At 43.0% G+C, this 13288-nt stretch overlaps 1 protein-coding gene across 1 annotated transcript in view; it reads right to left on the bottom strand.

Annotated features, from left to right (window-relative positions):
• LOC311147635 (cadherin-18-like) overlaps positions 1-13288 on the bottom strand; it is a gene marked incomplete at both ends in the record, with an annotated part of 124889 nt that overhangs the window by 35193 nt on the left and 76408 nt on the right. The window contains 2 exon segments of the mRNA XM_084184366.1: positions 1257-1510; positions 12431-12618. Coding sequence (XP_084040492.1) covers positions 1257-1510; positions 12431-12618 — 442 coding nt within the window.

Here is a 13288-nt window from a genome sequence, read left to right as displayed (position 1 = left end):
AGCAGCAGCTAATGGGGATCGATAATAAATACAAATACAAATACAAATACAAATGATGACTCACCACCTTGTTTGGCAATTCAAATGTCTCACAGAGGGACATGAAACTGTCAGAACAAACCAAACTACTGGCCTTGTTTCCTCGCATTGCAAAGGAACATAGATAAAACATGAGGCAAAAGCAACATCAGCGATCAAAGAGAAAGAGACTGCTATCTGCCCCAACTGCATTTTGACACCCGCCATCTGCAAACCGCCAACACAAGGAATATTCTTCTGTGGCATTGTTGTTTTTTCTATCTTTTATTTTTCCCAGTTCAAATGGATGTCGTCCAAACATTTCCAATTTTCTCTTCCTGTCTGGTGGTGAACAGTGAGAGAGCTGTAAGAATGGACGAGGGGGAGGTATCCCACCAAGACCCTTTCATATTTACATTTACATTTACGTCATTTAGCAGACGCTCTTATCCAGAGCGACTTACAAATTGTTCATATGTAGATTTCCTTTTTGTTTACCACAAATCCCTTTAAAATATCTTAAGATTCTTATGTTGAATCAACCATTCTTATTATTTATTTTTAGACTCTGTCTGTGCCTCTATCTCTCCTTGAAAATGTATTATAGATACATATTTCTTCATAAAGGGGCAGAGCTTGTCTTTTGGAGACATGGTGGAAAGAGATACAGTATGGTCACAATAACACGTGAAGGGACTGAGGTTCCGTGCTTAATTCAGTTGAAGAATTCCCTCAGCCCCATATGTACAGCATGGTGGTTCATCAAACCAAGATCTTATATCATGTAATACGGACTATTAGATATCAATCTATTGGTGTATGGGTAATATATCTGTTATGAGGTTATGGCACAACTCCCTCTTCATTTCTTGAAATGTGAAAATGAATACAAGGTTTGTAGAGGCTGAATGGCCTTAAGCTTTTAGACATGATAGTGGGTACAGAGGCAGTTTTTTGGGGGGAAAAGATGATTATGATGTCTTAGGGCAATTGAATAGATGTATGTTTATGTAATCAGTAGTACTAATAGTACAGTATGTGTGCATGATGTCTGTCCATGTACAGTATATATTATCTAGTAAAACATAACCGAGTGCACACAATATATTGATAGTGTTAGCAGATCCTGTACTACCCAATCTTCGGATGCAGTGCACTGGTCAAACATAGTCCACTATATAGGGAATAGGGTGTTATTTGGGATGCTAAAAGACAATACATTTGCTCCAAGCTCTTACCTGACATGACTGTTTTTGCTGTCTGGATCCCTGGCTGTTACAGCCCCCACCTCTGTACCAATCCGAGCATTTTCATAAACATCCATGATATAATAATCCATAGAGAATACAGGTGGCTCGTCCACATCTCCCACAGTGATCTTTAGGGTGGCAGTATCTTTGAAAGGACCAAGGTAGGAAAAACGAGGCTCCACGTGGGTATTCACTCCCTCAATTTGAAGGGTGTAGGTCTTCTTCCTCTCGTAGTTCAGTGGCTGTGTCCAGGAAAATGCACAATATGCAGGATTAGGAACAGACTTCATTCCACTTGTGTACCATGTAATTACAATGCAAGTAGCCTACTTAAGTACGAAACAGGAATAGAGCATCTACTCCCTTCTCCCAAAGTGTGCACTGTGGATTTTTACAATGGTGGAAACTTCCTCCAGCCAATCCTTACACCAATCCTTTTATATCGTTAAAGGTGAGCGTGCAAGTGCACACTTCTGGAAAAAGGTTGAACATCTTGGCATAGCCTTCAAGTGATTGAACAGGATCTTAAAGGATTGGTTCACTATTTTTGAATCAAATCTCTATTTTGTATGTACAGTTGAAGTCGGAAGTTTACATACACCTTAGTCAAATACATTTAAACTCAATTTTTCACAATTCCTGACATTTAATCATAGTAAAAATTCCCTGTCTTAGGTCAGTTAGGATCACCACTTTATTTTAAGAATGTGAAATGTCAGAATAATAGTAGAGAGAATGATTTATTTCAGCTTTTATATATGTCATCACATTCCCAGTGGGATAGTAGTTTACATACACTCAATTAGTATTTGGTAGCATTGCCTTTAAATTGTTTAACTTGGGTCAAACGTTTTAGGTAGCCTTCCACAAGCTTCCCACAATAAGTTGTTTGAATTTTGGCCCATTCCCCATTACAGAGCTGGTGTAACTGAGTCAGGTTTGTAGGCCTCCTTGCTCGCACACACTTTTTCAGTACTAGCCCACACATTTTCTATAGGGTTGAGGTCAGGGCTTTGTGATGGCCACTCCAATACCTTGACTGTGTTGTCCTTAAGCCATTTCTCCACAACTTTGGAAGTATGCTTGGGGTCATTGTCCATTTGGAAGACCCATTTGTGACCAAACTTGAACTTCCTGACTGATGTCTTGAGATGTTGCTTCAATATATCCACATACATTTCCTTCCTCATGATGCCATCTATTTTGTGAAGTGCACCAGTTCCTCCTGCAGCAAAGCACCCCCACAGCATGATGCTGCCACCCCCGTAATTCACGGTTGGGATGGTGTTCTTCGACTTGCAAGCCTTCCCCTTTTTCCTCCAAACATAACGATGATCATTATGTCCAAACAGTTCTATTTTTGTTTCATTGGACCAGAGGACATTTCTCCAAAAAGTAAGATCTTTGTCCCCATGTGCAGTTGCAAACCGTAGTCTGGCTTTTTTATGGCAGTTTTGGAGCAGTGGCTTCTTCCTTGCTGAGCGGCCTTACAGGTTATGTCGATATAGGACTCGTTTTACTGTGGATATATATACTTTTGTACCTGTTTCCTCAAGCATCTTCACCAGGTCCTTTGCTGTTTTTCTGGGATTGATTTGCACTTTTTCCACCAAAGTACGTTCATCTCTAGGAGACAGAACGCGTCTCCTTCCTGAGCGGTATGACGGCTGCGTGATCCCATGGTGTTTATACTTGCGTACTATTGTTTTTACAGATGAACGTGGTACCTTCAGGCGTTTGACAATTGCTCCCAAGGATGAACCAGACTTGTGGAGGTCTACAATTATTTTTCTGAGGTCTTAACTGATTTCTTTTGATTTTCCCATGATGTCAAGCAGAGAGGCACTGCGTTTGAAGGTAGGCCTTTAAATACATCCACAGGTACACTTCCAATTGACTCAAATTATGTCAAGTAGCCTTTAAGAAACTTCTAAAGCCATAACATCATTTTCTAGAATTTTCCAAGCTGTTTAAAGGCACAGTCAACTTAGTGTATGTAAAAGTCTGACCCACTGGAATTGTGATACAGTGAATTATAAGTGAAATAATCTGTCTGTAAACAATTATTGGAAAAATTACTCGTGTCATACACAAAGTAGATGGACTAACCGACTAACCAAAACTATACTTTGTTAACAATAAATTTGTGGAGTGGTTGAAAAACGAGTTTTAATGACTCCAACCTAAGTGTATGTAAAGTTCTGACTTCAACTGTAAATGGCATGTTATAGAAGGGTCCAGACACTTTTTAAGCAATACATTTCCATGTGTGAGCATGCGCGTGCTTTCCCATTGTGGTGATACGAGTAACGAGAAAGCATTTGCATGCTCGCACACGGAAATGTATTGCTCGAGTCCAACAAAATTGAACATAACATTGCGGATAAAGTTAGGAATTACACAATTTCATGTGTACAACATCTAAAGACCTGCATCCCTATACCGAGAGCTTTGCTTTGAGGAAGTCTATTGCGGGTGGGGTAAGTTTCTCAAAATCAAGTGAAATCCTTTAAGCACTTACAAAATTTCATTTCATACAAATTGAAACAACAAAACAAATATATATAGTACCAGTCAAAAGTTTGGACACACCTACTCATTCCAGGGTTTTTCTTAATTTTTACTATTTTCTACATTATAGAATTTGGAAGGAATAGGCATGACTCTCGCTATTATTTCCACTTGCATTATATTGTATATAATTGAGATTGTACATCTCATTTAAATTGTCATGATATACACTACCGGTCAAAAGTTTTAGAACACCTACTCATTCAAGGGTTTTTCTTTATTTTTACTATTTTCTACATTGATGACAGCTTTGCACACTCTTGGCATTCTCTCAACCAGCTTCATGAGGTAGTCACCTGGAATGTATTTCAATTAACAGGTGTGCCTTGTTAAAAGTTAATTTGTGGTATTTCTTTCCTTCTTAATGTGTTTGAGCCAATCAGTTGTAGGTAGGGGTGGTATACAGAAGATATCCCTATTTGGTAAAAGACCAAGTACATATTACGGCAAGAACAGCTCAAATAAGCAAAGAGAAACGACAGTCCATCATTACTTTAAGACATGAAGGTCAGTCAATCCGGAAAATGTCAAGAACTGCAGTCACAGTCACAAAAACCATCAAGCGCTATGATGAAACTGGCTCTCATGAGGACCACAACAGGAAAGGAAGACCCAGAGTTACCTCTGCTTCATTAGAGTTACCAGCCTCAGAAATTGAAGCCCAAATAAATGCTTCACATTAAAAAAAAAAAAAAAAAAAAAAAAAGTAGAATCTTCGTCAATGATATCATAGGTAGGACTGGTGGAGTTATGTCGCACATGCAGCTAACAAAAACATATGGAAATGTCTGTTCTACTCAAAATTACAACAAAATAATTGCAGCATTACCGCAAAAATGAAAGAGGAAAGTGGAAGGGGGAAAAAGTAAGGAACTTGTCTGTCGGCCCTGCATTAAAGAACATCATTGGTTAAAGAAAATTGTGATAAATAACAAAGTATACCAGTTTCATTTGAGGACCAAAGGATTGACAGCCGTCCCATATAGATTGCAAAATAGTTGGGAAGAGATTTTTGACGTACCGATTCCATGGCATAGTGATTATGAACTGATACGCAAAACGACACCGGATTCAAAACTTAGAATTTTTCAATTTAAATTATTATACAAAATTCTTGCTACCAATAGACTGTTATTGATATGGGGGATACAATCTTCCCAGCTCTGCAGATTTTGCTGCGAAGAGACGGAATCATTAGATCATTTGTTTTGGTACTGTCCATTTGTAGCTTGTTTTTGGACACAGGTCCAGGAATGGCTAAAGGATTGCAATATTTACCTGGAGCTAACCCTGCAGATAGCACTACTGGGTGATCTGAAAAGTCATAGTCAATCGATCAATAATATAATAATACTTTTAGAAATCTGTAGAAACAATAAGAATAGAAGGGTTCAGAACTTTTGTAAAAAATCAAAGTACAGTTTAAAAATATATGGCAAATCCAAATCCAGTATAGATGATGTTAAGAGATAGATGGGTGGTGTTGAATGGAGTTGAAGGATGGGAATAATAACAACTAACAACAACTAATAACAACAAGATAACTAATGTAAAGCATACTGTGTCCATAATAAGTACATAGGTTATAGGTTGAGAGCTTTTGTGAAAGAGCACAATTAGAAAGATATGGCATATAGAAGCAAACCGGATGGACATCATGAAAATGATCGGAGAGGTTGAGGGTAGAAGAAGTTCAAGAGAAAAAACTAACAAAATTGAATTATTGTAAAATTGACTGTGTCCATTAAATGTATATAGTATGTATAAGCTGGAAGTAGAGGCCTAAACATTGTTGTTCACTAGTTTACTCCAATTAGGGAAGGGATGGTGGGCTTGGAAAGTAATAAAGGGAAATAAATAAATATATATATTTATATATATATATATATATATATATATATATATATATATATTTAAAAGGATATGTATATATATATGTATATGTATATATACAGGTAAAAGTCAGTAAATTAGAATATTTTGAAAAACTTGATTTATTTCAGTAATTGCATTCAAAAGGTGTAACTTGTACATTATATTTATTCATTGCACACAGACTGATGCATTCAAATGTTTATTTCATTTAATTTTGATGATTTGAAGTGGCAACAAATGAAAATCCAAAATTCCGTGTGTCACAAAATTAGAATATTGTGTTAGGGTTACATTTTGAAGACACCTGGTGCCACAAAATAATCAGCTGATTAACTCAAAACACCTGCAAAGGGCTTTAAATGGTCTCTCAGTCCAGTTCTGAAGCCTACACAAACATGGGGAAGACTTCAGATTTGACAGCTGTCCAAAAGGCGACCATCGACACATTGCACAAGGAGGGAAAGACACAAAAGGTTATTGCAGAAGAGGCTGGCTGTTCTCAGAGCTCTGTGTCCAAACACATTAATAGAGAGGCAAAGGGAAGGAAAAACTGTGGTCAGAAAAAGTGTACAAGCGATAGGGATCACCGCGCCCTAGTCAAGATTGTGAAAAAAAACCCATTCAAAAATGTGGGGGAGATTCACAAGGAGTGGACAGCTGCTGGAGTCAGGGCTTCAAGATCCACCACCAAGAGACGCTTGAAAGACATGGGTTTCAACTGCCGCATACCTCGTGTCAAGCCACTGTTGACCAAGAAACAGCGCGAAAAGCGTCTCACCTGGGCTAAGGAAAAAAAGAGCTGGACTGCTGCTGAGTGGTCTAAAGTCATGTTTTCTGACGAAAGCAAATTTTGCATTTCCTTTGGAAATCGAGGTCCCAGAGTCTGGAGGAAGACAGGAGAGGCACAGGATCCACGTTGCCTGAAGTCTAGTGTAAAGTTTCCACCATCAGTGATGGTTTGGGGTGCCATGTCATCTGCTGGTGTCGGTCCACTCTGTTTCCTGAGATCAAGGGTCAACGCAGCCGTCTACCAGCAAGTTTTAGAGCACTTCATGCTTCCTGCTGCTGACCTGCTCTATGGAGATGGAGATTTCAGGTTCCAACAGGACTTGGCGCCTGCACACAGCGCAAAATCTACCCGTGCCTGGTTTACGGACCATGGTATTTCTGTTCTAAATTGGCCAGCCAACTCCCCTGACCTTAGCCCCATAGAAAATCTGTGGGGTATTGTGAAAAGGAAGATGCAGAATGCCAGACCCAACAACGCAGAAGAGTTGAAGGCCACTATCAGAGCAACCTGGGCTCTCATAACACCTGAGCAGTGCCAGAAACTCATCGACTCCATGCCACGCCGCATTAATGCAGTAATTGAGGCAAAAGGAGCTCCAACCAAGTATTGAGTATTGTACATGCTCATATTTTTCATTTTCATACTTTTCAGTTGGCCAACATTTCTAAAAAATCCCTTTTTTGTATTAGCCTTAAGTAATATTCTAATTTTGTGACACACGGAATTTTGGATTTTCATTTGTTGCCACTTCAAATCATCAAAATTAAATGAAATAAACATTTGAACGCATCAGTCTGTGTGCAATGAATAAATATAATGTACAAGTTACACCTTTTGAATGCAATTACTGAAATAAATCAAGTTTTTCAAAATATTCTAATTTACTGACTTTTACCTGTATATATATGTATATATATATATATATATATATATATATATATATATATATATATATATATATGTATGCATATGTATATGTATGTATATGTTTTTATATATGCATATGTATATGTATGTGTATGTATGTATATGTATACAGTGGGGGAAAAAAGTATTTAGTCAGCCACCAATTGTGCAAGTTCTCCCACTTAAAAAGATGAGAGAGGCCTGTAATTTTCATCATAAGTACACGTCAACCATGACAGACAAAATGAGAAAAAAAAATCCAGAAAATCACATTGTAGGATTTTTAATGACTTTATTTGCAAATTATGGTGGAAAATAAGTATTTGGTCAATAACAAAAGTTTCTCAATACTTTGTTATATACCCTTTGTTGGCAATGACACAGGTCAAACGTTTTCTGTAAGTCTTCACAAGATTTTGACACACTGTTGCTGGTATTTTGGCCCATTCCTCCATGCAGATCTCCTCTAGAGCAGTGATGTTTTGGGGCTGTCACTGGGCAACACGGACTTTCAACTCCATCCAAAGATTTTCTATGGGGTTGAGATCTGGAGACTGGCTAGGCCACTCCAGGAACTTGAAATGCTTCTTACGAAGCCACTCCTTCGTTGCCCGGTGGTGTGTTTGGGATCATTGTCATGCTGAAAGACCCAGCCACGTTTCATCTTCAATGCCCTTGCTGATGGAAGGAGGTTTTCACTCAAAATCTCACGATACATGGCCCCATTCATTCTTTCCTTTACACGGATCAGTCGTCCTGGTCCCTTTGCAGAAAAACAGCCCCAAAGCATGATGTTTCCACCCCCATGCTTCACAGTAGGTATGGTGTTCTTTGGATGCAACTCAGCATTCTTTGTCCTCCAAACACGACGAGTTGAGTTTTTACCAAAAAGTTCTATTTTGGTTTCATCTGACCATATGACATTCTCCCAATCCTCTTCTGGATCATCCAAATGCACTCTAGCAAACTTCAGACGGGCCTGGACATGTACTGGCTTAAGCAGGGGGACACGTCTGTCACTGCAGGATTTGAGTCCCTGCCGGCGTAGTGTGTTACTGATGGTAGGCTTTGTTACTTTGGTCCCAGCTCTCTGCAGGTCATTCACTAGGTCCCCCCGTGTGGTTCTGGGATTTTTGCTCACCGTTCTTGTGATCATTTTGACCCCACGGGGTGAGATCTTGCGTGGAGCCCCAGATCGAGGGAGATTATCAGTGGTCTTGTATGTCTTCCATTTCCTAATAATTGCTCCCACAGTTGATTTCTTCAAACCAAGCTGCTTACCAATTGCAGATTCAGTCTTCCCAGCCTGGTGCAGGTCTACAATTTTGTTTCTGGTGTCCTTTGACAGCTCTTTGGTCTTGGCCATAGTGGAGTTTGGAGTGTGACTGTTTGAGGTTGTGGACAGGTGTCTTTTATACTGATAACAAGTTCAAACAGGTGCCATTAATACAGGTAACGAGTGGAGGACAGAGGAGACTCTTAAAGAAGAAGTTACAGGTCTGTGAGAGCCAGAAATCGTGCTTGTTTGTAGGTGACCAAATACTTATTTTCCACCATAATTTGCAAATTAATTAATTACGAATCCTACAATGTGATTTTCTGGAGAAAATGTTTTCTCAATTTGTCTGTCATAGTTGACGTGTACCTATGTCACGCCCTGGCTCGGGGGACTCTACCGATCCTTGACTTCGGCGATGTCATTTACAAAATAGCCTCCAACACTCTACTCAGCAAATTGGATGTAGTCTATCACAGTGCCATCCGTTTTGTCTCCAAAGCCCCATACACTACCCACCACTGTGACCTGTACGCTCTTGTTGGCTGGTCCTCACTACATGTCCGTCGTCAAACCCACTGGCTCCAGGCCATCTATAAATCACTGCTAGGCAAATCCCCGCCTTATCTTAGCTCATTGGTCACCATAGCAGCACCCACCCGTAGTCTGCGCTCCAGCAGGTATATCTCACTGGTCATTCCCAAAGCCAACACCTCCTTTGGCCGCCATTCCTTCCAGTTCTCTGCTGCCAATGACTGGAACGAATTGCAAAAATCTCTGAAGCTGGAGACTCTTATCTCCCTCAATAACTTTAAGCATCAGTTGTCAGAGCACCTTACCGATCACTGCACCTGTACACAGCCCATCTGAAATTAGCCCACCCAACTACCTCATCCCTATATTGTTATTTATTTTGCTCTTTTGCACCCCAGTATCTCTATTTGCACATAATCTCTTGCACATCTAGCATTCCAGTGTTAATACTATTGTAATTATTCTGCACTATAGCCTATTTATTGCCTTACCTCCATAACTTGCTACATTTGCACACACTGTATATATATTTTCTGTTGTATTTCTGACTTTATGTTTTTTTACCCCATATGTAACTCTGTGTTGTTTTTATTGCACTACTTTGCTTTATCTTGGCCAGGTCGCAGTTGTAAATGAGAACCTGTTCTCAACTGGCTTACCTGGTTAAATAAAGGTGAAATAAAAAAATAAAAAAATAATGTTGAGCCAGGATGTGGAGTTTCTGTTACATTTTCTATGCTTTTGTTCTAGATCGTTTATATCTATGTTGGCCAGGGTGGTTCCCTATCAGAGGCAGCTGTAGGTCGTTGTCTCTGATTGGGGACCATACTTAGGCAGCCTGTTTTCACTAGTTTATTGTGGGATCCTGTTCCGTTTGGTTTGTTGTATGACCTAGGACTTCACGTATCGTTTTGTTGTTTTTGTTCGTGTTGTGTACACCAATAAAGTATGTACGCCTATCACGCTGCGCCTTGGTCCGCTTCCTGTAACGATCGTGACAGAAGATCCCACCATGAGAGGACCAAGCAGCGTGTCCAGGAACAGACAGCCTGGACTTGGGAGGAGATCCTGGACGGGAAGGGATCCTGGACTTGGGAGGAGATTCAGGCCGGAATGGATCGCCGCCCCTGGGGGGAGACTGTGGAGGCGCGCTACAGAGAGGAGCAGCGGCAACGCAGAGGGTACCGGCCGAGGAGGAAGCCCGAGAGACAGCCCCAATAAAAAACATTTGGGGGGCTAAAGGGGTGGTTGGCGGAGAGTTAGAGCAGAGCCAACTCCCCGTACTCAGGCTAGAAAGCGTGAGACTGGGCAGGCTCCGTGTTATGAGGAGCCACGTACTGTGCCGCGAGTGTTCCGGCACAGTCCTGTACGTCCTGTGCTAGCACCACGCACGTGTCGCGCTAAGGTGGGCATGCAGCTAGGACGGAGTGTGCCGGCTCAACGCTCGTGGCCTCCAGTACCCCTCCTCAGTCCCGTATATCCTGCGCCAGTGCCACGTGCTGCAGCGCCAGTACGAGTGCACAGCCCTGTACGTCCTGTGCAGATGCCTCACACATATTGTGGGGAAGTAGGCATTCAGCCAGGACGGGTTGTGTCAGCTCTCCGCTCCAGACCTCCAGTCCGCCTCCACAGTCCGGCCCGGCCCGTTCCGGCTCCCCGCACCAAGCCTATGGTGCGTGTTCCCAGTCCAGCCCGGCCCGTTCCGGCTCCCCGCACCAAGTCTATGGTGCGTGTTCCCAGTCCAGCCCGGCCCGTTCCGGCTCCCTGCACCAAGCCTATGGTGCGTGTTCCCAGTCCAGCCTGGCCCGTTCCGGCTCCCCGCACCAAGTCTATGGTGCGTGTTCCCAGTCCAGCCCGGCCTGTTCCTGCTCCCCTCACCAAGCCTGTGGTGCGCGTTGCCAGCCCGGTCCGGCCTGTTCCTGTCCCTCGCACCAAGCCTGTGGTGCGCGTCGCCAGCCCGGTCCGGCCTTTTCCTGCTCCCCGCACCAAGCCAGGGGTGCGCATTGCCAGCCCGGTCCGGCCTGTTCCTGCTCCCCGCACCAAGCCAGTGGTGTGCGTCGCCAGCCCGGTCCGGCCTGTTCCTGCTCCCCGCACCAAGCCAGTGGTGCGCGTCGCCAGCCCGGTCCGGCCTGTTCCTGCTCCCCGCACCAAGCCAGTGGTGCGCGTCGCAAGCCCGGTCCGGTCCGGCCTGTTCCTGTCCCTCACACCAAGCCTGTGGTGCGCGTCGCCAGCCCGGTCCGGCCTGTTCCTGTCCCTCGCACCAAACCAGTGGTGCGCGTCGCCAGCCCGGTCCGGCCCGTTCCTGCTCCCCGCACCAAGCCAGTGGTGCGCGTCGTCAGCCCGGTCCGGCCCGTTCCTGCTCCCCGCACCAAGCCAGTGGTGCGCATCGTCAGTCCGGCACGGTCCGTGCCTGTTCCACCGGTGCCTGGTCCGGCACCGGTCAGCTGCTCCACACCGGAGCCAGAGCAATCCGCTCCACCAGTGTCCAGTCCAGCTCCGGCCAGCGGGGCCAGACCAGACCAGGGGCGCTACGGGGGGGTAGAGAGAGAGTGGCGGTCACGCCCGGAGCCGGATCCGCCTCCGAGGCGGAATGCCCACCCGGCCCCTACCCCGTTGTGTTGGTGTGGCACGGTCGCAGTCCGCGCCTTTGGGTGGGGGGGGTACTGTCACGCCCTGGCTCGGGGGACTCTTAAATGTTGAGCCAGGGTGTGGAGTTTCTGTTACATTTTCTATGCTTTTGTTCTTGATCGTTTATATCTATGCTGGCCAGGGTGGTTCCCAATCAGAGGCAGCTGTAGCTCGTTGTCTCTGATTGGGGCCAATACTTAGGCAGCCTGTTTTCACTAGTTTATTGTGGGATCTTGTTCCGTTTGGTTTGTTGTATGACCTAGGACTTCACGTATCGTTTTGTTGTTTTGGTTCGTGTTGTGTACACCAATAAAGTATGTATGCCTATCACGCTGCGCCTTGGTCCGCTTCCTGTAACGATCGTGACAACCTATGATGAAAATTACAGGCCTTTCTCATCTTTTTAAGTGGGAGAACTTGCACAATTGGTGGCTGACTAAATACTTTTTTTCCCCACTGTATATGAAATGGATGACGTTGTTCACAATTGTGCACAATTTTCGGGGACCTGTTTTGACTTGTGAGCGCTACTTTCAAACTACTGGTTGAAATTATACAAAACCTTAATACTCTGTTGTGTACCTTCTTGAGGCTGATGATTCCCTCCCTGGTGTCCCTGTCAGTGTTGATGGAGAACATGACTGCTCCTTCTGAGTTGATGATGCTGTACTTGATCTCTGCATTGACGCCAAGGTCCTCGTCATTGGCTTTTATCTTCCCCACTGGCTTGCCAACCTGGGCCGACTCAGGGACGTACAGCTGGTAATTTTCTGTGGATCATGAACATAACAATACAGCCATTTAGAAAAAGCTCAACATCACTAGTTGGTGCCATATTTTGGGCTGATTGTCCAAATGATTTTTAATTTTAGCTGTGTCACGCTGAAATGACTCCACAGATGCTCCTGGAATTGCTACTTAATGTCCTTTGAAATCATGTCAGAATGCTTGACTCAACGTTTAGACCTGAAATGTGTCTGAGGGCTCTTGAATAGTGTTGACTTTAACTTGGACTCTTACAAACTTGGACTGATTGAACTGTAATTGTACAGATGTTCAGTGTTCTTACAGCAACATAACATGAAAATGTTAAAGCAAATGTTTTTCAGCCTGCATGGCATTTGATGAGGTACATTTTCAGACCAAATGTCAAATAAATATGTGATTATTATTACGATAGGATAGATAAAAAATACATTAAAATCATGATTTATAATTGGGGCGGTTTTACTCAATGCTATGCTCATCTAACTAATGTCTGTTGAACATCTGTTATATATTAAAGTTGGAGCCTACTGACAGTCAATTCAAGCTGATGAGTTTCTATAATGAAGCTCTATCCATATGAGTGAGGAGGAGTATATTATGATTCTTCAATATAGATAGATGAGAACACTCAATTTTTAATTGGCCTACTAAAAATACTCTAAAATGTATCTC

The sequence above is a fragment of the Coregonus lavaretus genome, assembly GCF_964263955.1.
Source record: "Coregonus lavaretus genome assembly, chromosome: 2".
Lineage (NCBI taxonomy): Eukaryota > Metazoa > Chordata > Actinopteri > Salmoniformes > Salmonidae > Coregonus > Coregonus lavaretus.
The sequence above is the reverse complement of the archived record's forward strand: the minus strand, read 5'-3'. Positions and strand labels throughout refer to the sequence as shown.